The sequence below is a fragment of the Neoarius graeffei genome, chromosome 13, assembly GCF_027579695.1.
Source record: "Neoarius graeffei isolate fNeoGra1 chromosome 13, fNeoGra1.pri, whole genome shotgun sequence".
Taxonomy (NCBI): Eukaryota; Metazoa; Chordata; class Actinopteri; order Siluriformes; family Ariidae; genus Neoarius; species Neoarius graeffei.
In genome coordinates this window covers 77922843-77950396 of record NC_083581.1, presented here as the reverse complement: position 1 = coordinate 77950396, position 27554 = coordinate 77922843, and the positions used below count along the sequence as shown (strand labels likewise).

At 45.3% G+C, this 27554-nt stretch overlaps 2 protein-coding genes across 2 annotated transcripts in view; both read right to left on the bottom strand.

Annotated features, from left to right (window-relative positions):
• fbxo25 (F-box protein 25) overlaps positions 1-13418 on the bottom strand; it is a 111020-nt gene extending 97602 nt beyond the window's left edge. The window contains exon 1 of the mRNA XM_060938575.1: positions 13395-13418. The gene's annotated coding sequence lies outside the window, so the exon portion shown is untranslated. The remainder of the gene's footprint in view (positions 1-13394) is intronic.
• On the bottom strand, positions 5628-13440 carry fam110c (family with sequence similarity 110 member C). The gene is made up of 2 exons (XM_060938576.1): positions 12568-13440; positions 5628-8115 (listed from the first exon to the last, which is right to left on the bottom strand). The coding sequence occupies exons 1-2, from the start codon at positions 13280-13282 to the stop codon at positions 7910-7912; spliced, it is 921 nt and encodes a 306-aa protein (XP_060794559.1). The 5' UTR covers positions 13283-13440; the 3' UTR covers positions 5628-7909.
• Positions 13441-27554: the final 14114 nt, after the last annotated feature.

The window sequence follows — 27554 nt, the reverse complement described above, 5'->3', positions numbered from 1 at the left end:
CATTTCCCGGGTTTCGGCACCACTGTGGCAGTTCGTGTAAATGGGTGGAGCACAGAAGGACGGCAGGACAGAACTGAGAGTACAAAAAAACTCTTTATTCAGCTTTTCAGCTGTCAATACACACACGCGCACACATCAGCTATCTGCTGTGGAGAGACTCCCTCTGCTCTCACTCTCTCTCCTTAAGAAGGGCGCGGTCACTGGGAAGACACACAAACACATCAATTAACAACAGGTGTAATGATTCTGCCACTTAACTTCCCCGACTCCGCCCTCCTGTCACAGACCGATGCTAGACCACGCCCCCGCTGCCACACAGTTATTCCACTCAATCTCATCGTACATGGATTATAGACAACTATCAGCTTATGTACGACTCGATTCGTGGAATAACTGCCAATTATAGTTCTATAAAAGTTGCATTTAAAAGATTAGGACTGATTTTTTTGACAGGAAACCTATTAGCCCTACTGGAACTGTCTACAGTAGCTGAAAAATCAAATCTATAAAACTCTGACTTCGTACATACCCTTGAGTGTGTGTTTGTACTTGTGAAGGCATGATCAGATGCTTAATCCTCTAACAGAACATCTGGACAGGTTCCCTATTACTTATGAAACAGACAGAAAAACAAACCCTGTTCAGAACGTCTGTATTTCTGCATGGATATGTCTGAGCTTGTGATTTTGCCATGATTAGTGACCTGGGGCTATATTTTTACCCAATTCTCCTTCTCCTCCTTTTTACAAGTCTGTTTTTCAAGATCATTTATTCAAACAAACCTTTTAGAATGAGGATTTTATTCACAATACTTTAGGACCTTTTGTACACTGAAAGCAAGTGAAATAAATTTCAGGAATTATGAAGTAATATCTCATGTCATTATCTCTAGCTGCTTTATCCTGTCCTACAGGGTCGCAGGCAAGCTGGAGCCTATCCCAGCTGACTATGGGCAAAAGGCGGGGTACACCCTGGACAAGTCGCCAGGTCATCACAGGGCTGACACATAGACACAGACAACCATAATCTGGGGAAATCTTTTACTGACATTGCATTATACTCAGTGTGTGATTTATTTCAGAGTATTTTCAGTCAGGAAATGTTCAGCAGCACGTTACTTTTGTGTTTAAATAATGTAAAACAAATGGTGTCGATGAATATTGTCAGTTTTATAGCATTGTATAAGTAATAGGAAGTGATGAGGTATAAACACGCCGGTGTGAACACACAAACACGGGCTGGGCTTTCTTTCTTCCTCAACAGGTATTACGCAATGAAAAGTAAACACTTTTTTATGGAGGTCATATTCATCTAAATTCCAGAAACACACACTCACTATTTGCTGAACCTTAGTCTAGTTTTTCAGGAGTCCAAAGTATAACCATGTTTACGTTTAGACCTACAGTATATTCAGTGCAAAAATCTTAAATCATACAAGAAAACAGGGTGTATACCAACGTGTTTGAGTAGTAAGTAAGCACTGATTTCTTTATATGTATTAAAAACAAAAAGCTATATGACATTAATGCAATAAAAGTAAAATTGTGAAATACTCATCTCATTATCTCTAGCCGCTTTATCCTGTTCTACAGAGTCGCGGGCAAGCTGGAGCCTATCCCAGCTGACTACGGGCGAAAGGCGGGGTACACCCTGGACAAGTCGCCAGGTCACCACAGGGCTGACACATAGACACAGACAACCATTCACACTCACATTCACACCTACGCTCAATTTAGAGTCACCAGCTAACCTAACCTGCATGTCTTTGGACTGTGGGGGAAACCGGAGCACCCGGAGGAAACCCACGCGGACAACATGCAAACTCCACGCAGAAAGGCCCTCGTCAGCCACGGGGCTCAAACCCAGACCTTCTTGCTATGAGGCGACAGCGCTAACCACTACACCACCGTGCTGCCCTTGTGAAATACTAATAAACACTAATAAATATGTCCTGAAGAGCTTAGTGGATTTATCTTTACATAAATACTTTAAAAGAAGTTGAGTAATTTGAAGACAGAAAAGACAGACAGTGGAAGAGCCAAAAGCTGCAGATTTTAAAGGTCATTTCCTTCATCGGCAGAAAGAAATTTAAACCCAGTCAAACGTTTGCTCAGCATCTGGCACCAAAAATGAAAGATTCGGGGATGAGAAGAAGTCTTATAGAGTGTGCTGCAGCTAAAAAGCAAGCGATATGATACAGTACGTGCACAAATACCATCAATATCATGCTTACAGTTAGACATATACACTCACTGGCCACTTTAACAGGAACAACTGGACGCCTACTCATTCATGCTTTCAATTATCCAATTCAATTCAAGAGCTTCAACGAATGTTCACCTCAAACATCATGCAAAAAATGCGATCTCAGTGGCTCTGAGTGTAGCTTGGTTGTTGTTGTTGTCAGTCTGAGTATTTCAGAACCTGCTGGGGTTCTCCTGGGGTTTTCACATGACAGTCTTGAGAGTTGTACAGAATGGTGCGAAAAACAAAAAACATCTGCTGAGCAGTGGTGCAGTTGCGTTTGCAAGAAAATAATGTTTAATTTTCTTGCAAACGCAACTAAAGCAACTTGTGTCAGGAGTAAATATGCTGATTAAGTGCTGATTTACTTTTAATAGCTGTAATAATCATAGAAACAGTAAAAACTCTTTATAATATTACAATAAATGCAAAAGAAGAAAGCCCATTATACCACAGTGTTGCTGAACTCTCAAATCTGATTGCTCAGAAGAATATTAGAATAGAATATTAATATTCTGGGCGGCACGGTGGTGTAGTGGTTAGCGCTGTCGCCTCACAGCAAGAAGGTCTGGGTTTGAGCCCCAGGGCCGGCGAGGGCCTTTCTGTGTGGAGTTTGCATGTTCTCCCCGTGTCCGCGTGGGTTTCCTCCGGGTGCTCCGGTTTCCCCCACAGTCCAAAGACATGCAGGTTAGGTTAACTGGTGACTCTAAATTGAGCGTAGGTGTGAATGTGAGTGTGAATGGTTGTCTGTGTCTATGTGTCAGCCCTGTGATGACCTGGCGACTTGTCCAGGGTGTACCCCGCCTTTCGCCCGTAGTCAGCTGGGATAGGCTCCAGCTTGCCTGCGACCCTGTAGAAGGATAAAGCGGCTACAGATAATGAGATGAGATATTAATATTCTAATAGCAGCTCTGAAAGTAGTGCTGGGTCTAATTCAAATCATAGGTTTACACATTACACATACTCTAAACATGTTTTATTTAAGAAACATGCTGTAATTTAGCATACACGAGTGTTTTACTGGGAAATACACCACTGGTATTTTTCATCCGAGCTCCATCCGGGACATGGAGAACCAAAACCGTGACATAAATCTCTGTATGCAAATCGTGAGGAAATCGATGAGTGAGTTGTTTTGATACATTTGTGTAATTTTTGTTTGTGAATGTGTCTCTATATAATAAAAAGAAAATCACAAAACTGGCTTGAAGATATGAAGTTTATCTTCTCGTGTTGAAAAACTCGCATTTTTCAGACAAAATACACCATGGATCTGAGTAACATAATCCCGATATTTCACTCCGATGACGTCACTCCCAGTGTTTTTCCACTGACTAGATGCACATTGTCAAAATGGTGAACTGGTTCAAAATTAAAATTCTTTTGACTAACTTGTGTATTTTTTTGTGGATGTGTCCAAATAATATAAAGAACTTTACACGGTGGTGCGAAGATATGAAGTTTATGTTCTTGTGTTGAAAATATTTTCACTCATTCGCTTCACTCACTTGTGATATATACACTCACCACTCGAAGAGAAACTTCATATCTTTGCATAACCATGTAATATCCTTATATATATATATATATATATATATATATATATATATATATACACACACACAGTATATAGACAGACACACAAATATAGTGATAACACCTGTAAGGAGTTATTTATTTAACATTTATGGAAGCAGTCTTCAGTTTCAGCTCTTTGTGAAACAGTCAGTAAATTATCTGGTATAAAAATCTGTTACAGTGTCAGAACTAACTTGTCTTGTGGATGTTCCGTAATATTAAATATAGCTATAAACAGATAAAAATAATTCTATTTCATTGATTAAAATGTTAAAAATGAAATTATTGTGGGGCGGCATGGTGGTGTAGTGGTTAGCGCTGTCGCCTCACAGCAAGAAGGTCCGGGTTCGAGCCCCGGGGCCGGCGAGGGCCTTTCTGTGCGGAGTTTGCATGTTCTCCCCGTGTCCACGAGGGTTTCCTCCGGGTGCTCCGGTTTCCCCCACAGTCCAAAGACATGCAGGTTAGGTTAACTGGTGACTCTAAATTGAGCGTAGGTGTGAATGTGAGTGTGAATGGTTGTCTGTGTCTATGTGTCAGCCCTGTGATGACCTGGCGACTTGTCCAGGGTGAACCCCGCCTTTCACCCGTAGTCAGCTGGGATAGGCTCCAGCTCGCCTGCGACCCTGTAGAACAGGATAAAGCGGCTACAGATAATGAGATGAGATGAAATTATTGTCAAATTGCTGCAGTATAAGAGGAATAAAACACTCTGGGACGTGTCATTTTAGCAGTATAATAAGTTGAGCCACATCACACCACACAGTCTCTGATTATTTTCCTATAACTGCACACCCCCATTAGGGTGCATCAGTTGCCCCCTAAAAATGAAAAGTTCCTCCAATCATGATGCATTTTTGTTTTTATGTTCCTTTTGGTAAGAAAACACACTGGGTGAAATATTTTGACAAAATTCAAAAGTTTAATGGTGGCACCAGGAGCTCAAAGTTATGGAAAAAGCTGCTATTTTATGACTTTTATGACAAAATTTCGATCACTTTTCATGAAACATTATGGCACCTTATAGAGTATACCAAATATCTTAGATACACATTTTTAGTACATATTCTAAATATATTATCAAGCACAGTTTGAGTTTTAGCTGTTCATTGAATCATTGTTCAACTACTTTTAAACAATACAAATGTATTATGAATCACATTAATGCTTCTCAATCCCTTGCAAAGGTTCTTAACATGATCTTTGGGTCACAAGAAATCAATAAATGGAGTCCAACATTGTGATTCAAACCTTACGCGAAAACATAAAATAAGCGTTTTTTGGCAAAAAATGAACCTCATGGTGACACCATTAGACTTTTGAATATGGTCAAAAATTTTTACAGGATGTCTTTATTGGTGAAAAGGAACACCCAAACAAAAATGCATCAGATTTTATGAAAGTGAGGGCAACTGATGCACCCTAACCCCCATGTGTTTTATTCCTTAAACAAACCTCACTGTAACCAAGTAGTTGTTATTAAGTAGTTGTTAGAAACCTGTACATAACTAAAATTGTGTGCTCTTGGTAAATCTATGTAGTTTTTGGTATATTTGTATTTATTTCTACCTCTCCCTATATATAGTATTATTTCATGTTATGGTTGCTGTCAGGCTAAACAGCATAAATGACATTTTCTTAGGTGGCCTCAGACTTGTGCAACACAGGAAGTCTTAAACTTCTACAACAGGAAATAACACACACATCTAAAAATATATTCACTGGTATACATTAGTATAATGTTCTTGTACACTGGTACACCCTTATACAATATAACAGTGCATTGTGTTAATGAGATACTGACATCATTTCTGATAAATTAAGATATTTTTATGGTCAGGGTCCATTAAAAAACAACAACAACAACAATACTGAAAAAGTAGTCTGGCTAACGCAACTTCAAAGCTCTGCGAGCATCCCCCCGTGTTGCGTCACACTTAGGATGGGCGGGCCCAGGCTACTGAAAAAGATGAAACACAAAGCACTGGAGTAATAATGAGGGTTGATCTCCAAGTAACAGACGAGTGGTGTTTTTCCTGAAGCTTCTTAAAAATAATCGATGTCTCTATTACAAAATATGTGTTACATTACCAGCAGAGGTAGGGTTTAGTCATAGAATTTGTGATTTTTTTTTTACCTGGAAGACACCCAAAAAATTCACTTTCACACCTGCTAGCAGATTGATATTTGTTGCATTTGTGGTGCTTTATAAGTGGTAATGTGTAAGTTGTTATAACGTTATTTCTCACCTCAGGTTGTTTAATGCATAAAGTGGGTAAAAACGAAAACATGGAGGTCTCCATAAAAGTATGTATTTTGTTTTCTCTCCTACTTTAACTGCACCTTTACACTTACAGGCCTGAGATGCTATTGGTGTTGATCTACTATCGTGAACTTCAAACATTTAAACAACATTTTGGACTGAAATTGCAGCACAGCAACAACATCAGACAGTAGCAGGTAGATTAGCAACAAGCTAACCTGTGGACAATAGCAAGTAGCATTTTAGCAACAAGCTAGCAAGTGGCAAATAGTGAGCAGTATTTAGCAACAAGCTAGCCAGTGGACAATAGTGAATAGCATTTAGCAACAAGTTACTCAGTGGACAATAATGAGTAGCATTTGGTAACAAGCTAGCAAGTGGAAAATAGTGAGTAGCATTTAGCAACAAGCTAGCAAGTGGAAAATAGTGAGTAGCATTTAGCAACAAGTTATTCAGTGGACAATAGTGAATAGCATTTAGCAACAAGTTAGCCAGTGGACAATAATGAGTAGCATTTGGCAACAAGCTAGCAAGTGGAAAATAGCAAATAGCATTTAGCGATGATAAAAATATTTGTTTGGCATGCTTGAGAACTGGTACAGGCAGTCCTGATTGTTACTTGTTTTGGTTAGTTAAATCCTTGAGGTTTATCTTCGCTCACACATTCTGCTCTCTGCTTCATGAAGGTGATGTTGACCAGTAATGTCTTTCTTCTTTCATAAGACTATGATCCTGATGGGTGATGTAATGATACATAATGTCTCTCTTCTTTCATACAGTAGTGTAGTCTAAAGCAGTGATGTAATGCTTCATCACTCATTTATGTTATACATAGATAACTTAGCTTCATCAATTCAATCATCATCATCATCATCATCCAATCACAGAGCTACAACACACTCTTGAATATGAATATATCCTCATGTTTGTCCTACAATAAACTGAGAAACATCTCTGAGCAGCTGTTCCTGTGTCAGTGACTGTTTGCTCCCGAATCGATCCGTGAGGCAGAATCTCTTAGGCAGCAGAGGTCGACATTCCTAGATCATACTTTATCAATTCAAACTCATTCAGTACAGACAGATCAAAACCGAACAAGCAACAAGCTGGCCAGTGGAAAATACTGAGTAGCATTTAGCAACAAGCTAACCAGCTAACATTAGGTATATGAGTGATAATGCTAATGTAGATGATTACTGTCTCAAAACAGTGATTACTATGGACAGTGCTATAGATTTAATCAAGTACTGTGCCTTTATATTCACCAATCTAAACCCTATACTGCTACAAAATAATGTAAAAGTAAAGAATGGGCACTTAACACTGAGCGGCCATGTTGAGTTGACCTCGCTTTATTAAACGGGGAGGGAAGTGGTAGTTGAGAAGATGGCACCAATTCAACAAGTCAGAATTGGAAGTTGAGGGGATGTTTTCTGTGGTTTTTACTGGTTGTAGGTGGGGAATTTACAAGTTAAAACTTCAACATTATCCATATGCAAATGCAACATTTATCCGTGATCTATGAACTGATAAACCTTGGTTTTGCAAACGAAAAGAAAATAAGGGTATGGAGGGGTGCTGTTTCTCATTGATGCTGTTAGCATGACGACGTCTCAGCATTTTCGCACTGAAGATTTCGCCACATTGGTTCGAATGGTTGCTAAAGTTCTCTGACAGGTAAACAAACACCTTAAAGTATTGACAAGCCATACAGAAATATTTTAAGGTGGAGCTGAAGATGTTCTATGACACATCTCAAGTTCTTGACACATCAGATGTTGCATCAACACCTGGTATTAGTGTTCAGAGGTGTTCAGGATTTTGTGACTAATCCAGATCTCGGAGTGTTTTCCCAGACTGACTTGCGTTCCTGCAGCTGTACAGCCACTTGATCACTCGAGCGTTGCGCTCTATAACAGAAGAACCCTGGTGGCGCGTCTCTTTCACTTCTTCCTCTTGGAGCCCATGAATGTCACCGCTGGTGTGCGAAATCTCATCGTCTGACATAGCCACGCTTATGCTCCGGATCTTTGCTGTGACACACCACAAAATATCGTTACCATGTACCCTGTTATTGATACACTATACATTTATACAAAGAATGTTTGAACGGGAAAATATTCAATTCACAATTCACATGTTATCCAGCTCAGATTTAGTAGTCACTCTTAGGGTTCTCCACAGGTTCTTTAAAGGTTTATTGGATAATTAATTAATGTTTATTGGATAATTAATGTGGAACCCCATCTATTAGGGAAACACTCTGATTTAGGAGAGTTCAACATAGAACTTTGAAGTGTTCCAACACTTAAAGTTTCTAATACTGCAGCTTATACAGTCACTGGCCACTTTATTAGGTACACCTGTTCAACTGTTCGTCTCATCTCATCTCATTATCTCTAGCCGCTTTATCCTTCTACAGGGTCGCAGGCAAGCTGGAGCCTATCCCAGCTGACTATGGGCGAAAGGCGGGGTACACTCTGGACAAGTCGCCAGGTCATCACAGGGCTGACACATAGACACAGACAACCATTCACACTCACATTCACACCTACGCTCAATTTAGAGTCACCAGTTAACCTAACCTGCATGTCTTTGGGGGAAACCGGAGCACCCGGAGGAAACCCACGCGGACACGGGGAGAACATGCAAACTCCGCACAGAAAGGCCCTCGCCGGCCCCGGGGCTCGAACCCAGGACCTTCTTGCTGTGAGGCGACAGCGCTAACCACTACACCACCGTGCCGCCCTCAACTGTTCGTTAATGCAAATATCTAATCAGCCAATCACATGGTCAAACTGACCTGCTGAAGTTCAACCCAAGCATTGGAATGGGGAAGAAAGGTGATTTAAGTGACTTTGAATGTGACATGATTGTTGGTGCCAGATGGGCTGGTCTGAGTATTTCAGAAACTGCTGATCTACTGGGATTTTCATGCACAACCATCTCTAGGGTTTACAGAGAATGGTCTGGAAAAGAGAAAATATCCAGTGAACGGCAGTTCTCTGGGTGAAAATGCCTTGTTGATGCCGGAGATTAGAGGACAATGGCCAGACTGGTTTGAGATGATAGAAAGGCAACAGCAACTCAACTCACATAACCACTTGTTACAACCAACATATGCAGAAGAGCATCTCTGAAGGCATAACATGTCGAACCTTGAAGCAGATGGGCTACAGCAGCAGAAGACCACACCGGGTGCCACTCTTGTCAGCTAAGAACAGGAAACTGAGGCTTTAATTTGCAGTGGCTCACCAAAACTGGACAACAGAAGATTAGAAAAACATTGCCTGGTCTGATGAGTCTTTATTTCTGCTGCAACATTCAGATGGTAAGGTCAGAATTTGGCGTAATGAACATGAAAGTATGGATCCATCCTACCTAGTACCAATGGTTCAGGCTGGTGGTGGCGGTGTAGTAATGGTGTGGGGGATATTTTCTTGGCACACTTTGGGCCCCTTAGTATGGTTGCTGACCATGTCCAACCCTTTATGACCACAGTGTACCCATCTTCTGATGGCTACTTCCAGCAGGATAACGCGCCGTATCACAAGGCTCAAATCATCTCAAACTGGTTTCTTGAACATGACAATTACATTACAGGTATTTACAGGTATTTAGCAGATGCTCTTATCCAGAGCAACATACAACATACCCAGAGCAGCCTGGGGAGCAGCTGGGGGTTAGGTGCTTTGCACAAGGGCACTTCAGCCATTCCTGCTGGTCCAGGGAATCAAACTGGCAACCTTTTGGTCCCAAAAGGTCCAAATTCTCTAACTTCTCTAACCATTAAGCCATGGCTTCATGATTTCATTTTAATCAAATGGCCTCCACAGTCACCAGATCTCAATTCAATAGAGCACCTTTGAGATGTTGTGGAACAGATTTGCATGATGGATGTGCAGCCAACAAATCTGCAACATCTGTGTGATGCTATGATGTCAATATGGACCCAAATTCATTCTGAGGAATCTTTCCAGAACCTTGTTGAATCTATAATAAAAGATGTTTTTCTGTCCATTAGCATGTGTATTACCGTTTCATCTCGCTGTACGAGTGGCCTGCAGACCGGTAACATTATACTCATTCAATTAAATATAAAAAAATTTTCATTTAGCACTTTGTCTTCGTCCTATTGGTGGCATTTAGATGAGCGTCACAGCAGCGTTCACACTGAGATTTTAGAAAAAAAAAAACAATTCTGGCGCTTTGACGTCGCATCTCTTTGATCGCAATGTCACTTAATCGGGCATCAGTGAAGACATTGTATTATGTGTGCTAAAACTTGTCCCTTTTTCTGTCCTTGTTTCTCCCTGTTTCCCTTTGTCCTCTCGGTTCTTGTGTTTGTCCTGTCCTTGTCTGTCTGTGTCCCTGTCTCTCTCCCTGTTTCACTGTCTCTCTGTCCCTCTCCCTCGGTCTCTCTGTCCTTGTCACCCTCTGTTTCTTTCTCTCTCTGTATCTGTCTCCCTCTGTCTCTGTCTCTCTCTGTCCCTGTCTCCCTCTGCCTCTCTGTCCCTGTCACCCTCTGTTTCTTTCTCTCTCTGTCTCCCCCTGTCTCTGTCTGTTTTTGTCTCTCTGTCTCTGTTCCTATCTCTCTGTCCTTGTTTCCCTCTATCTCTGTCTCTCACCATCTCTGTCCCTGTCTCTCTGTGTCTCTGTCACCCTCTGTTTCTGTTCCCCTCTCCCTGTCTTTCTGTGTCTCTGTCACCCTCTGTATCTGTCTCTCTGTGTCTTTGTCCTTGTTGCCCTCTGTCCCTGTCTCTATTGCTCTCTCCCTGTCTCTCTCTGTGTCTCTTTCCCTCTCTCCCTCCGCCTCTGTATCCCTAATGGTGTAGACACTGGTGTCTACAGTCTGACTATTGTGCAAATACGATTGTGCTGTCATTAAAAAAAAAATCTACGATATCAAAAAATGCTGCATGTAGTCTGCCAGAGTAATCAGTTTTCTACCTGTATATGAAAAATGAGCTTTTAAACCGTGATTTAACCCTTTCAGTTAAGTGGGTGGTCACTGTGTTGACATTTTGGAACAGTAAGACTTAAATAAGTTTAAAAAAAAGAAAAAAAAAAGAAGTGACGACTCTATTCTGTCCTCTGAACAAAGAACAAAGTTAAGGGTTCTAGATTTGCCCTCTTTCTAACGCTACGTTCACACTGCAAGGCTTAATGCTCAATTCCGATTTTTTTGTGAAATCCGATTTTTTTGTGAGGTCGTTCACATTAACAAATATATGCGACTTGTATGTGATCCTCAGTATGAACGAAAAGCGACCTAAAAGTGTTCCGCATGCGCACTGCAGGATACGACGACGTCACACGCAGTGAGCATGGCCAGTGTTTACGGAAGTAAAACCGCCCGGTTGCGGTATGACTCATCCAATCTAGCTTGAATAGCTGCATCCCCCCAAATGGAAATCAGCTCCCTAACCTCTGCGTCCTTCCATTGAGAAGATTCAGAACCTTCACAGCCCGAAGCGTCCCTCGCATTGATGTCATGCGCAGGGGCGCAGATACGTTTTTTGAACTGGGGGGGACAAAAAAACTGGGGGGGACAAAGCTGCCAGCAAACCAACCCCAACCCCGATATGCCTGTCAAACTTGTTGTTAGTAACCATAGCAACCAAGCTCGAGCTCGCAACCTGTGCAGTCTGCGCAGCTCAACCAACCGAATATCAGTCTTTGTTTTGTTTTATGTGAGTTGTTGCAACTATGTATACACTGCTGTCCACCTCAATAAACCGAATGGTAATTAGTCTTTTGATTTTTCCGTGAGGTTTGCCTTATGCAAAGAAAGACAGCATAGACGTTTTTTCCTCCCTATAAGTAGGGGGGACTGAACGAGGTGAATTTAAATATGACTCGTCCCACCCTCTATCTGCGCCCGTGATTATGCGCCATGTTGTTGTAACTTTTTTGAGAGACCTGCCGCGTACTTCAGCGCAGAATAGTGACGTTTGTGGCTTGTTGATGACGTGTAAGTCGGATGAATGCGACCTGGCGGTTCAGACTGAAGTCGCATATGAAAAGAGCGGATAGGAATCGGAATTAGCACCACATATCCAAACGGCCTGGGTCGGATTTGAAAAAATCGGATCTGTGTCGTTCATATTGTCAATAAAAGATCGGATACAGGTCACATATGGGCGAAAAGATCGGATTTGAGTCACTTCAGCCTGCAGTGTGAACGTAGTGTAGTGTTGCCTGGGCTCTGCTCTGGTTCTGGGTGCAGGGCTGAAGGTGGGAGGAGCCTTTAATAGGCATCTGTATTTACACAAGGCTCAGAAGTGATCAGCTTTTGATTTAACAACAAAGCGACGTCAGATCTGTCTGTGGAAGTTTGGAGAAAGTTAAAGTTTCCTTCAACAAAAAGACAAAAAAAAAAAGTTTTCCGGCCTATAGAATAACCACTGATTGATTGGTTAGTTGATTGATTGATTGATTGATTGCTCAACGTCATATGATGCACATGTGGTGTAAACACCTACCATAGAAAAGGTGCCGCTCATCCGAGCGCGTGCTGAAGTTCTCTTTGCCCAGGGACTCCACGACGTCGCTGTCGAGGCCGCAGTATTGAAAAAACGCATCGAAATCGGCGAAGTTTTTCGAGTAGCGCGAGCTGATGTCGGAGTGCGAGCGCGACACGCCCTTCCTCGCGCGCTCCGACTCGAACCCTCCACCTTCGATGTCTTTCCGCGCCGCGTTCACGCGCCGCCGCACCGGGCCGTTACCGTGATCTTCCTCATGATCTTTATCTTGATGGTCCTCCTCCGACCCGGACGAGCTTTCCGGGCTCTGCCCCGCGGGGACCGGAGCGCCCGCGCTGTTTCTCTCCCGCAGAGATTTCAGCAGGGTCCGTTTCCGCCGGAAGTTGGCGCGCGGTGAGCCTCTCTGCAGCTCGCGCTTCTGTCTGTACAGTAAGACGGAGTCCGGTCGCTTCCTGGAGCCGCACTGCACGGGCTTCTCTTCCTGTTCCGAAGCAGGTGTCCCGGAAGCCGGTGCGCTGTGCTCGGTGGACTCTGCGCCGGTAACCGGCTCCGGGGCGGGAGGTGAACCCGTCACCTGTGGGCTCTTCACGTAGTTGGGCTTGGTGGCCGCGAGCCTCTCCGCTGCGCTCGCGCGCCCGTTGTCCTCGCGCTCCAGCTCCATCTGCTTCCTCAGGTACTCGGGGCCCTTCTCCAGAATCCGGGACGCTTCCAGCATCGTGCAGATCTCACCTTACACACACACACACACACAGAGCCCTACAAACGAGTTCAAAGCGATAAAACCGATTCGGTTTCTTCAGTCAGTAAGAAATGTGTGGAATTTGTACCGGGAGAGTCGCTCCTGTTCCTACACGTTACTGCTCTTCACCTCTCTCTCTCTCTCTCTCTCTCTCTCTCTCTCTCTCTCTCTCACACACACACACACACACCTTTACCTGGGCACTTCCCCCCCTATCGTGTTTCCATCACACACACGCACACACACCTTACACATTCCTCCCCTCACTCTCTCTCTCTCTCTCTCTCTCTCTCACACACACACACACACACACACACCTTCCTTCTCTCTCTCTCTCTCTCACACACACACCTTTACCTGGGCGCTCCCCCCATCGTGTTTTGATCTCTCTCTCTCACACACACACACCTTCCTTCTCTCTCTCTCACACACACGTTTACCTGGGCGCTCCCCCCATCGTGTTTCCATCACACACACACTCACTCACTCTCTCTCTCTCTCTCTCACACACACACACACATACACACACACACCTTACACATTCCTTCTCTCACTTTCTCACACACACACACACACACACACACACACACACACACACACACACAGAGTGCACAAGCAAAGAAAGAAACCTCAGGAAACTAATGACACAAACCCGTCTTACTTTCTAAGCCCTGTACCAAATATTTAGTAAAAATATTTCAGTGTAAGGGCGGCACGGTCCTGTAGTGGTTAGTGCTGTCACCTCACAGTGAGAAGGTCCGGGTTCGAGCCCCGTGGCCGGCGAGGGCCTTTCTGTGTGGAGTTTGCATGTTCTCCCCATGTCCGTGTGGGTTTCCTCCGGGTGCTCCGGTTTCCCCCACAGTCCAAAGACATGCAGGTTAGGTTAACTGGTGACTCTAAATTGACCGTAGGTGTGAATGTGAATGGTTGTCTGTGTCTATGTGTCAGCCCTGTGATGACCTGGCGACTTGTCCAGGGTGTACCCTGCCTTTCGCCCGTAGTCAGCTGGGATAGGCTCCAGCTTGCCTGCGACCCTGTAGAACAGGATAAAGTGGCTAGAGATGATGAGATGAGTTACGTTTGGAGAAAGAAAAACATTCCATTCCAGCATAAGAACCTTATCCCATCTGTGAAACATGGTGGTGGTAGTATCATGGTTTGAGCCTGTTTTGCTGCATCTGGGCCAGGACGGCTTGCCATCATTGATGGAACAATGAATTCTGAATTATACCAGCGAATTCTAAAGGAAATTGTCAGGACATCTGTCCATGAACTGAATCTCAAGAGAAGGTGGGTCATGCAGCAAGACAACGACACTAAGCACACAAGTTGTTCTACCAAAGAATGGTTAAAGAAGAATAAAGTTAATGTTTTGGAATGGCCAAGTCAAAGTCCTGACCTTAATCCAATGGAAATGTTGTGGAAGGACCTGAAGCGAGCAGTTCATGTGAGGAAACCCACCAACATCCCAGAGTTGAAGCTGTTCTGTACGGAGGAACGGGCTAAAATTCCTCCAAGCCGGTGTGCAGGACTGATCAACAGTTACCGCAAACATTTATTTGCAGTTATTGCTGCACAAGGGGGTCACACCAGATACTGAAAGCAAAGGTTCACATACTTTTGCCACTCACAGATGTAATATTGGATAATTTTCCTCAATAAATAAATGACCAAGTATAATATTTTTGTCTCATTTGTTTAACTGGGTTCTCTTTATCTACTTTTAGGATTTGTGTGAAAATCTGATGATGTTTTAGGCCATATTTATGCGGAAATATAGAAAATTCTAAAGGGTTCACAAATTTTCAAGCACCACTGTATGCACATAAACACGTACACTAATAACATACACACAGTATACATACACACACAAATAACACATATACAAACAAATACACATACACACATACACTAATAACATACATACGCATACACATACTGTACATATACACATACACACATGATGATGACGTTCGTCTTTTGCAGGCAAAGAGGACCATGCTGCTTCATCGATGGTGGGTGCGAAGGTGGCTGATGAGGCCAATCCTCACATGGAATGTGCGATAGCAATGTGGACATGAGTGTGGGGTAAGGGGTGATTTGGTGATGATGATGTGGAGCTGCATGCTCGGCTTTTCCTCTGTTGGTGCTTGGCTTGGGCATCTTGGACCCACTGTTTTTTGTAAGCCTCGACCCTTTGGGTGATGGCAGCTCTCCAGTGGCTTCTGTTGTCGGCCTCTCTTTCCCAAGTCCCTGGGCACATGTTCCAGCACTTCAGATTGACTTTGAGAGCATCCTTGTATCTCTTTCTCTGTCTGCCCTGCAACCGTCTCCCAGTGCAGAGCTCTCCATAGAACAGGCATTTGGGAAGTCGGTCATCATGCATGCGGCGAATATGTCCAGACCACCAGAGTTGAGAGCGCTTCAGGATGGCAAAGATGCTTAGAAGGCCAGTTCTGGTCAGGCTCACAGTGTCAGGGACTAGGTCTTGCTACTTGACATGCATAATTCTTCTTAGGCAGCGCATGTAGAATCTGTTCAGCTGCTTTGCATGCTGGCTGTAGACAGTCCATGATTCACAGCCATACAGGAGTGAAGTGATGACTACAGCTTGGTAGACCTTTATGTTGGTTTTGAGCGAGATTCCCTGGCGGTCCCACACAGACAATTGCAGTCTGCCAAATGCAGCGCTAGCTTTGGAAATCCAGTAGTCGACTTCCTGGTCAATGTGCACACTGCATGAGAGGGTGCTCCCAAGGTAAACGAACTTGTCGCATGTAATGAGCACTTCACCTCCAACAGTGATCTGAGGCTCAATGTACGGCTGACCTAGTGCAGGTTGATGCAGCACCTCTGTCTTTTTGGTATTGATGGTCAGTCCAAAGTCTGTGCATGCGGCCACAAAGTAGTCCATGCTCTCTTGCATCTCCACCTCAGTCAAGGCACTGAGGGAGCAGTCATCTGCAAAGAGGAATTCATAGATGGTGGTGGTGGTGTGGACTTTCGTTTTGACTTGAAGTCTGCGAAGACTGAAGATACCCCCGTCCGTTCGGTAGCGGCTGCTGATTCTGGTGTCTCTTTCGCAGAAGACATCAGAAAGCATGGCTGAAAACATTATGCTAAATAGTGTAGGCGTGAGGACGCACCCTTGCTTCACACCATTGGTCACAGCAAAAGGCTCGCTGTGGGCTCCATTGTCTTGGACGCGTGCCTGCATTCCTTCATGAAACTGGCGGATCATGGAGATGAAGTGTTCTGGGCAGCCAAATTTGGACATGATCTTCCACAGTCCTTCTCGGCACACAGTGTCAAATGCCTTGGTCAAGTCAACATATGTCGAGTAGAGACTCACGTTCTGCTCTTGACATTTCTTCTGCAACTGGCGAGCGGCAAAGATCATATCAACAGTACTGTGACCGCTGTGGAATCCACACTGGCTTTCGGGTAGTAAACCCCATTTGAGGTGTTCTGTCAGTCGATTCACCAGGACTCGGGCCAGAATCTTCCCTGCAATTGACGAGAGAGATGCCCCGGTGGTTATTGCAGTCTTGATGACGACCTTTTCATTTGTAGAGGTGTATGATGGTTGCGTCCTTGAAGTTCTGTGGGATCCGGCACTGCTGCCACATTCCTCGGAACATTTCGGTCATGCTCCTGATGAGTGTTGGTCTACCACTGGAATAGACTTCAGCAGGGATGGCATCGCTTCCAGGGGCTTTCCCGTTTGATAACCCCTTGATGGCCTTGACCACTTCTGCTTCTGAGGGCAGGTTGTCCAAGTAAGGGTTTACTGGCACTTGGGAGAGGCGCGCAATGGCATCGTTGTTGATGTTGGATGGGCGATTCAGAACACTGTCAAAGTGTTCAGCCCAGCGTTGAAGGATGTCTTCTTTTTCCGTGAGAAGGACACTGCCATCAGTACTCAGTAGGGGGGCCGATCCAGAGGAAGGTGGACCATAGATGGCTCTCATGGTGCTGTAGAAACTCTTCCAGTCTTTGCAGTCTGCAAAGCTCTGGATCTCTTCAGCTTTGGTGCTGAACCAAGACTCTTGCATGTGCCGGAGTTCTCTTTGTGCCTTGCTCTTGACAGCACTCAGGGCAGCTTTCTTTGGAGCGGAGTTTGGGTCTGTCAGGATGGCTTGGTGCAGCTGATGTTTCTCTTGGAGCAGTGCACTGATTTGATCGTCACACTCATCAAACCAGTTCTGGTGTTTCCTACGAAAGGCCTAAGCACGGCAAGAACAGTTGCATGGATGGTGTCCCTGAACTTGGCCCAGTCTTCTTCCACGTCATTGGTAGATTGTAGCATGGGCAGTGCTTCTGAGAGGTTGTCTGAGAGAGCTTATTGGTTATTGAGGTTGGAGAGAGGTGTGATGTTCAGCCGCCTCATAGTTTTCTTTCTGGAGATGAGCAGGCAGTGATCTGTCCAGCAATCTGCACCACACATAGCTTTGGTGATCCTGATGTCTCTTCTGTCTCTCTGTCTTGTTTACAGCAACATACTATGTTTACAGCAACATATGCGGTGCATACAGGGCCGCACCCCGCCTCCACTTTGGACACTCTGACCACATCTCTTTGTTCCTGTATCCGGCCTACAGACAAAGACTAAAATGAACAAATCCTGTCACCAAACAAGTCAAACTCTGGAGCCCAGAGACTGAGAGCACCCTTCAGGACTGTTTTGCTTGGACAGACTGGGATGTGTTTAAAGCTACAGCCACTTTGGAGGACTCTTCTGTCAGTATACAAGACTATGCTGAGTATGTGACTGGGTACATCAGCACATGTGTCTGCAACATTGTGCCCACTATACAGATCAGGAAATTCCCCAACCAAAAGCCCTGGGTAAACAGTCAGGTACGACGCATGCTGCGTGCTCGCTCTCTTGCATTTAGATCAGGCAATGAGATGGAGTACAAAGTGGTGAAGTATGGACTGAGGAAAGCCATTACAGCGGCCAAGAGGCAGTACAGAGAGAAGCTGGACGGCTTCTATTCTACTGCTGACCCCGGGCGAATGTGGCAAAGTCTGCAGTACATCACAGACTACAGGACCACCACCAGCACCATCAGCTCCACAGACAACCTGCCGGATGACCTCAACACTTTCTACATCCGATTTGAGACCTCCAACTACAGCACAGAGAGGAGGCACACACTCACCTGGACCACCCAACCCCCCTCCCCCCCACCAATAGTCTCATCAGGCCAGATACACAAAGCTCTGAGGAGGATCAACCCCAGGAAGGCAGCAGGACCAGACAACATCCCTGGGCGGGCCCTCAGAGTATGTGCCAATGAGCTGGCTGATGTTTTCACCACCATCTTCAACCTTTCCCTCAGCCAGAGCACCGTTCCCTCCTGCTTCAAGACCACAAACCGATGGTCCCTCTTCCCAAGAAGAGCCCACCCACCTGCCTGAATGATTTACAGGGCAATAGCACTCACTCCAATCATCTCAAAGTGCTTTGAGTGGTACTGGCCCACATTCAGAACAGCATACCAGAAACCCTGGACCCCCTGCAGTATGCCTACAGGCCCAACAGGTCCACCTCAGATGCCATTGCTGCTGCCCTCCATTATGCCCTCTCTCACCTGGAAAAAAAAGACTCTTACATCAGGATGCTCTTTGTTGACTACAGCTCTGCCTTCAACAGTGTCATCCCCCACAAACTCATCCATAAACTGTCCACAATTGGTTTGTACCCCACCCTCTGTGACTGGCTCATCGACTTCCTGACTGGCAGGCCCCAGACTGGCAGGACTGGTAATAGGACTTCATCCAACATCATCACAAACATTGGCACCTCACAGGGATGTGTCCTCAGCTCCATCCTCTACACTCTGTTCACCCGTGACTGTGTCACCTCCCACAAGGACAACATCATCCTGAAGTTTGCGGACAATGCCGCAGTGATAGGACGCATCACTGGCAGTGACGAAACGGCCTACAGGAGGGAGGTGGCCAGTCTGGTGTCATGGTGTGAGGACAACAACCTCACCTTCAACACGGACAAGATGAAGGAGATGATAGTGGACATGAGGAAGGAGAGGAGACCTCATCGGCCACTGTTCATCCGGGAGCTTGAGGTGGAGTGGGTGAGTAGCTTAAAATACCTGGGTGCTCACATCAGTGAGGACCTCACATGGACATCTAACACCACACAGCTGGTTAGGAAGGCTCAACAGCGACTGTACTTTCTGAGGAGGCTGAGGAAGTTTGGCATGTCACCCAAGATTCTCAGCAACTTCTACAGCTGGCTGATTGAGAGCGTCCTGACCAACTGTATCACTGTGTGGTACGACAGCACTACAGCAATGGACTGCAAATGCCTGCAGAGGGTGGTGAAGACTGCTGAGAGGATCACCAAAACTCCACTGCCCTCTCTGCAGAACATCTACCACCGCAGAGTCCACAGGAGAGCTGCCTCCATCCTCAAAGACCCCACTCACCCCCAGCACAGACTGTTCACACGCCTACCCTCAGGCCGGAGGTACAGAAGTCTGAAACATAAGACTGTCAGACTAAAGAAATCTTTCTTTCCCACCACCATCAGACTCCTGAACAGCTGACAGGAGTCTATAACCATGGATTACCTCCCTGTAAAGTGTCCTTGACTGTTTACATCTGTTTACATTTGTTTGCACATTACTGCCCTTTTTGCTGCTGTTCCTTGACTGTTTACATCTGGTTACATTGTTTGCACATATTTGCACATTACTGCCATTTTACCACTGTTTCCTTGATTGGTTACATTGTTTGCACATTCACACATTACTGCCCTTCTGCTGCTACGTCTGATCATTGCCTTATTTTTGTATTACACTACCTACTTTGCACTACATTTACCTTTATTTTGTACTATACTGGGTGTTTTTGTTTTTGTTGCTTTTGTTTTTCTTTGCTTTTATTTTTGCACTATATTGCCTTTACTTCTTCTGCCTATTTATTTATTTGTAATTGGCATTCATGGTGGACAGCAAACTAAGAATTTCATTGTGCAAGTGGACATGTCCTTACTGTGCATATGACAAACACTTTGAACTTGTGAGGACATAGTCCAGCAAGTGCCAATGCTATGAGCGTGGATATCTCCAAGATGTTCTGTTGCGGCATGGGAGCCGGAAGAGGGAGTTGGTGAGCGGAGCATGTTTCCAGCAGAAGATGGCTGTTGCTGTTGCATTTTCCAATGCCGTGTTTGCCAGGGATGTCAGGCCAGATTTCGTGGTCAGATCCAACTTGTGCATTAAAGTCCCCTGGTATGATGAGTTTATCTCTCTTGGGCACTTCAGTGATGATGGAATTCAGTTCCTCATAAAACTTCTTTATGTCGTCAGAATTTGTCATTGTAGGTGCATAAACGCTGATGATCGTAGCAAAGCGTTTTCCAGGAAATGGGAGATGGAATGTCATGAGCCTGTTGTTTATGCTGGTGTTTCTCAATCTATGGGCCGTGGACCGGTACCGGTCCATGAGAAGATTACCGTCGGTCCGCAAGCCCGCCTCTGCACTAGTAGTCAGTATTATAATTTCAAACTACTGGTCACTGTCAATCAGATTATGTAGAAGAGCGATTAGCTGGCTCTGCTCTCAGTGCTTTTGTCACTGTGTGCCACGTAGCATAAGTCCCACCTCCCCATTCTAGAATGTTAAGCGTTCCCGCCCACGCGAGGTTGCACACTTGCACTTATTCATTCATTCTCTCCCAAGTCTAGCCATTTGTTCACACATGCTTTATGAGAGCAATATCATGGCATTTTCAAAGCAAGCTACTCGACTCTTTCTTTGGAAAGCGCCCATCTGACAGTGCAGATACACAACATGAGCCAGAGGCAAAAAAATATCGCCCATTCACTCACAATTACGACCCTTCATACATACAATTCGGCTTTATTTCAAGTGATAGTTGTCCCCCGAAACCAATCTGTGTTATCTGCCAAACCATGCTAAGCAACGAAGCTATGAAGCCATCCAAATTACGCCGGCATTTGGAAACTAAACATTCGCATCTCAAGGATAAATCAGAGGATTTTTTCAGAAGAAACCATGATGAATTGGCCACCCAAACTAAAGTGTTGAAAAGTAATTTGACCGAGAATGAAAAGCTAACAAAGGCATCATACATGATTTCACACCACATTTCCAAATGTCAGGCACCCTTCACAATTGGGGAGAAGCTAATTATGCCTTCGATTGTTACTGCTTGTAGTGAGGTGTTGGGTCCAGCTGCTGCAGCCAAAGTAAAAGGGATTCCTCTGTCAAATGACACGGTCTGTCGTCGAATTGACGATATGGCGGCAGACATCTAAATGCAAATTTTAGAAAGGGCAAAGTCATCTGACTGGTTTGCCATTCAATTGGATGAGACCACGGATCTCTCGAACTTGGCTATGCTTCTGGTCTACATCAGATATGCTCATGAGGGCCGGTTTCATGAGGATTTTTTGTTTTGTAAGGTGCTTCCAGGAACCACAACCACTGGAGAAATATTCCATATGCTTGATGGGTACATCTCTGGGCATGGGTTGATATGGGGGCATTGCGTCGGTGTCTGCACAGATGGGGCAGCGGCTATGACCGGCAGGCACAACGGAGCTTTTGCTCAGGTAAAAGCCATTTCACCATCAGTGCAGGCAACGCACTGTGTTATTCATCGAGAGGTACTTGCCTCTAAACGCCTGTCCACAGAGCTTCATGAAGTTTTAAATCAAGTGGTCAAAATCGTGAACTTCATTAAGGCCAATCCAACAAATTCCCGTCTGTTTACATCTCTGTGTGATGAGATGGGTGCAGATCATGTTCATCTGCTCTTGCACTCTGAGGTTTGTTGGCTGTCACGGGGTAAAGTGGTGAATAGTGTACGAGTTGAGGCATGAGGTTGAGGCATTCTTGACAAATAAACAGTCCAATCTTGCCGATCACCTGCGCTTATCAGTCTTGGCTTATAAAGGTAGCTTATCTTTCTGACATCCTGGACCATTTCAATATGCTAAACCTGTCGATCCAAAGCCAAGCGTGTGACATTTTTCAAGCCAATGGTAAAATCATGGCTTTCAAAAAGAAGCTCTCAGTCTGGACCAACAGAGTTAATAGAGGTGTGTTTGACATGTTTGGCTGTCTGTCGTCTCTGGCTGATGAAGGTGTGGATTTGGGGCAGGTGCCGGCAGTGATCACGCAACACCTTACCGAAACACTGCGTCATTTTGATTCATACTTCCCCTCAAAATCCCATCTCACGGAAAAGCAATGGGTAAGAGATCCGTTCACCAACCCAGAAATGAGTGCCCTGCCACCTGTGGTGCAGGATAAACCTCTGGAGCTTTCGTGCGATGCTGGTCTGCAGTCGAGATTTGGTCGACTTTCTCTGTCTGAATTCTGGCTGTCATGCTGCGATGAATATCCCCAGCTGAGTGAGATGGCAGTGAAAACACTGACGCCTTTCCATTCAACATACCTCTGCGAGACCGCATTTTCACATTTGACAGCCACAAAGACAAAATACTGAAACAGGCTCAACTCAGAAAACACACTCAAAGTGGCCTTGTCACCCTGTCTTCCTCGTTTCGACCTGTTCGTGGCGAGAAAGCAGGCACATCCTTCGCATTAGAATGCTGACTTTTCTTTTACCAAATCTCTGTGGGTGACTGGGCCTGTCATTTGAGGTTAAAAGTCAGCACGTAGCCTACGTTCAGTTCTCCCTTCTTCATACTGGGACTGTGTAATCAGTCAGTATTAGGGCTACAGTGGGTCTTTAGGTTTCTCGGTTTGAGGTCCCATGTTTCTGATAGACCTTTTTATAAGTGTGTGTATGTTACTGAGGCACTGTTTGGCAGTGCTTCAAGTTCAAAGGTGTAGTTTAAAAAAAAAAAATCTAAAACACAAAAGTAAAAAAAAAATCTTGGTTTAATGGTTCTTACGCAAATGGTAATAATAGGTTATTAATGATAATAATAATAATAATAATACTCAAATTATTGGGCCTACATATCAGTATATTTATGTAATTTGGCAATAATCTCAAAGCCAAAGCACTTCTGTTAATTTCCCTTGTTTAATAATAGTTTACGCCTAAGCAATAATAATAATACTAGGCCTACTACTACTCATCTCATCTCATTATCTCTAGCCGCTTTATCCTGTTCTACAGGGTCGCAGGCAAGCTGGAGCCTATCCCAGCTGACTACGGGTGAAAGGCGGGGTTCACCCTGGACAAGTCGCCAGGTCATCACAGGGCTGATACATAGACAACCATTCACACTCACATTCACACCTACGCTCAATTTAGAGTCACCAGTTAACCTAACCTGCATGTCTTTGGACTGTGGGGGAAACCGGAGCACCCGGAGGAAACCCACGCGGACACGGGGAGAACATGCAAACTCCGCACAGAAAGGCCCTCGCCGGCCACGGGGCTCGAACCCGGACCTTCTTGCTGTGAGGTGACAGCGCTAACCACTACACCACCGTGCCGCCTATAATGCTCATCTCATCTCTCATCTCATTATCTCTAGCCACTTTATCCTTCTACAGGGTCGCAGGCAAGCTGGAGCCTATCCCAGCTGACTATGGGCGAAAGGCGGGGTACACCCTGGACAAGTCGCCAGGTCATCACAGGGCTGACACATAGACACAGACAACCATTCACACTCACATTCACACCTACGGTCAATTTAGAGTCACCAGTTAACCTAACCTGCATGTCTTTGGACTGTGGGGGAAACCGGAGCACCCAGAGGAAACCCACGCGGACACGGGGAGAACATGCAAACTCCGCACAGAAGGGCCCTCGCCGGCCCCAGGGCTCGAATCCAGGACCTTCTTGCTGTGAGGCGACAGCGCTAACCACTACACCACCGTGCCGCCCGCCTATAATGCTCATTCTCATCTCATTATCTCTAGCTGCTTTATCCTTCTACAGGGTCGCAGGCAAGCTGGAGCCTATCCCAGCTGACTACGGGCGAAAGGCGGGGTACACCCTGGACAAGTCGCCAGGTCATCACAGGGCTGACACATAGACACAGACAACCATTCACACCTACGGTCAATTTAGAGTCACCAGTCAACCTAACCTGCATGTCTTTGGACTGTGGGGGAAACCGGAGCACCCGGAGGAAACCCACACGGACACGGGGAGAACATGCAAACTCCACACAGAAAGGCCCTCGCCGGCCCCGGGGCTCGAACCCAGGACCTTCTTGCTGTGAGGCGACAGCGCTAACCACTACACCACCGTGCCGCCCTGCCTATAATGCTAATAATGATAATTATAATTATAATGGCATATCTTTGGACAGTTACTGGTCATTTGGCAATTTTCTACAATTCTGCGAATGCACTCCTGTTAGGTCTTATTTAGCCAAAATATTGTTATGCTGGTATAAGCCTGCTACTTGTAACAAGTACTACTAACTAAATAATAATAATAAATAATAATAATAAAAAACTATGTCTGCATGTATGTATGTATGTATGTATCTATCTATCTATGGAGGCGCACACAATGTGTGTGTGTGGGGGGGGGGGGGTGCAGGGGGGGTGCACAGAAGCATAGGGCTATGCAGGGCCTTGTAGCACCAAGGCCTAACATTACTGGGCCCCAGAGCAATGAAGTTTGAGAAACCCTGGTTTATGCCTTTTGGTGGTGATGTCAGTTTCTTCACTAGACTGGTCAGTATCACGAAGCCTACTCCAGATTTGCAGCTCTCTTCTTCACTTCTTCCACTCCAGAAGAATATGAAGCCGGCTCCTACCTCAGTCAGCTGACCCTCACCAGCAAAACGGGTCTCGCTCAAAGCAGCTATGTGAATGTGGTATCTTGCTAGTTCTCGAGCTACTGTACCAGTGCAGTCCTCTCTGGTCTAGAGGTACAAGCTCTGTCAAGGAGTGTATGCATGTTCCAGGCTCCTAAGGTGAGAGGAGTCACCTTGTGTCTTATTTCTTTGCATTGATTTCTACCACTGATGGTGGGAACTCCTGCCAGCCACGGTACGCTGGCCAGGGGAGGGTTTTGAGGCAGACAATGTTTAGGACACCTTTCCCAGTCCCTTCCTCATGCCATGGAGGTGAGCAGTGCGTTCCTGAATAGGGCTGCTCAGACGCCCGGGTGGCTGACAAGGTCCAGTGCTGCCTCGTTCACTGAACAACGACCCTATGGCCCAGGCCACCTCACATATGGGTCCGTGGCTACGGCTGCCAGTGCAGTCCAACACCTACCGTTTCATCACTTGCCCATCGCCGGAGGACTTGGGTGGTGATGGTGGATGAGGTTGATGAAGGATGAATGCGGTGGTGATGGTGGTTAAGGTTGTTGAAGGATGAAGATGAAGGCATGACTCGCGCTTGCATTTGGATTTCAGTGAGGATGGATTGCGCTGTGCCATCCTCACTCTCTCGCCCAGAGTCCATGGCTTCCCACAGCAAGACAGAGTTGAGATGGAAGGACATGAAGCTGGGTGCAGTGGATGGCCTGGAAGACTTGCATGCCTCATCCAGCCCGAAGTGCTCCACAAAACTTGCTGGTGACGCTGTAACACCTGTAGAGGAATTCCTCCATGTGGTCAAGTGACAGTGTGCAGGCATGCCCAGACTTCGCATGCATGGGGTAGGCATTCCCCGAGGCTTTTCTGTCTGGTTGGCTCCCTTACCCTTTGGCTGTCCCTAGCCACCCACAAGGCAGTGGGGCTATTTGTCCCATAGCTGGGGGTTGGTTTTATTGGCACCAGGATGTGTCCATGTCCTGGTGGGCCTGCATACCACACATCTGGGGGCCACACCTCCTCCAAGTCCTCACAGTTTAGCCTTGGGCCGCGAGGTACCCAGTTTACGCTGTCTGCCACAAGGAGGCACTGTGTAGGGCTTGTTGTGGAGAGGCTATGTACTGCCATGAGAGACATACGCCCTCGGCTCTCTATTTGCAAAATGCTAGCCAGCGGTGGAGGATATAAGCGAGGGTGGGGACACACATGCATACACATGGGACACACACTCGCTGCACCAACACACTTGACGTATCACACAACTATTTAGACAGCACATACACATGCATACACTAATAACGTACATACACATACATATACACATATATACACACACATACATACTGTACATACACAAATATACAATGCCCTGCAAAAAAAACCCACAAAACCTTGCACACTAATATTTCATTGGTCCACCTTTAGCTTTGATTACAGCACACGTTCGCCGTAGCATTGTTTTGATAAACTTATGCAATGTCACAACATTTATTTCAGTCCAGAGTTGTATTAATTTTTTCCCGAGATCTTGTGTTGATGATGGGAGAATCGAACCACTGCATAAAGTCTTCAGCATCCCAAAGGCTCTCCATGGGGTTAAGGTTGGGACTCTGTGGTGTGTGAAAGTGATTCCTCATGCTCCCTGAACCACTCTGTCACAATCTGAGCCCTAATTTTATTCCTGTGCCATCAGAGAAGAAAAACTCCATTGATGCAATGATAATCTGGTCATTCAGTACATTCAGGTCGTCAGCTGATTTCATTTTATCGCCCCATAATGTTGCTGTGTCTCGACCTGACCAACTGAACCAACCCCAGATCATCACACTGCCTCCAGAGGCTTGTACAGTGGACACTGTGCATGATGGGGTGGAGCTTCATGAGCTTCCCTTCTTACCCTGACATGCCCATCACTCAGGAATAGGGTCAGTCTGGACTCATCAGATCACATGACCTTTCTCCATCGCTCCAGAGTCCAATCTTTATGCTCCCGAGCAAACTGAAGCCTTTTCTCCTGATTAGTCTCACTAACGAGTGGGTTTCTTATGGACACACAGTGGTTTAGTCCCAATCCTGTGAGTTCTCATCACATTGTGAGTGTGGAAATGATCTTAATTTCACTATTAAACGCAACCGTGAGTTCTATTGACGATTTATTTTATGATTCGACTTCACCAAGTTTTTCAGTGATCTCTGATCATGCTCAGTCAGGATCTTTTTCCAACCACATTTTTTCCATGAAGTTGACGGTTCATCACTCTCCTTCCATGGTTTAATAATGTGTTGGACAGTTCTTAACCCAATTCCAGTCATTTCAGCTCAAATCTCCTTAGTTGTTTTGTTTGCTTGACGCAGGCCAGTAATTTGACCTTCTGAGACACAGGAACAGCTTTTCCATGAGCACAGGATACGACTTCTGACATTTTTGTTTCAGAAATGAGAGAATAGAATAAATCTTTTTTGTCCACCAAGGTGGAAAATTATCTTTG

Excerpts from the sequence above, each read along its gene's own strand:
- fam110c (XM_060938576.1), bottom strand. The coding sequence starts at position 13,282 with ATGCTGGAAGCGTCCCGGATTCTGGAGAAGGGCCCCGAGTACCTGAGG. Across the intron at positions 8,116-12,567 it reads TGAGCGGCACCTTTTCTATG|CAAAGATCCGGAGCATAAGC; the intron begins GTAGGTGTTTAC and ends GGTGTGTCACAG.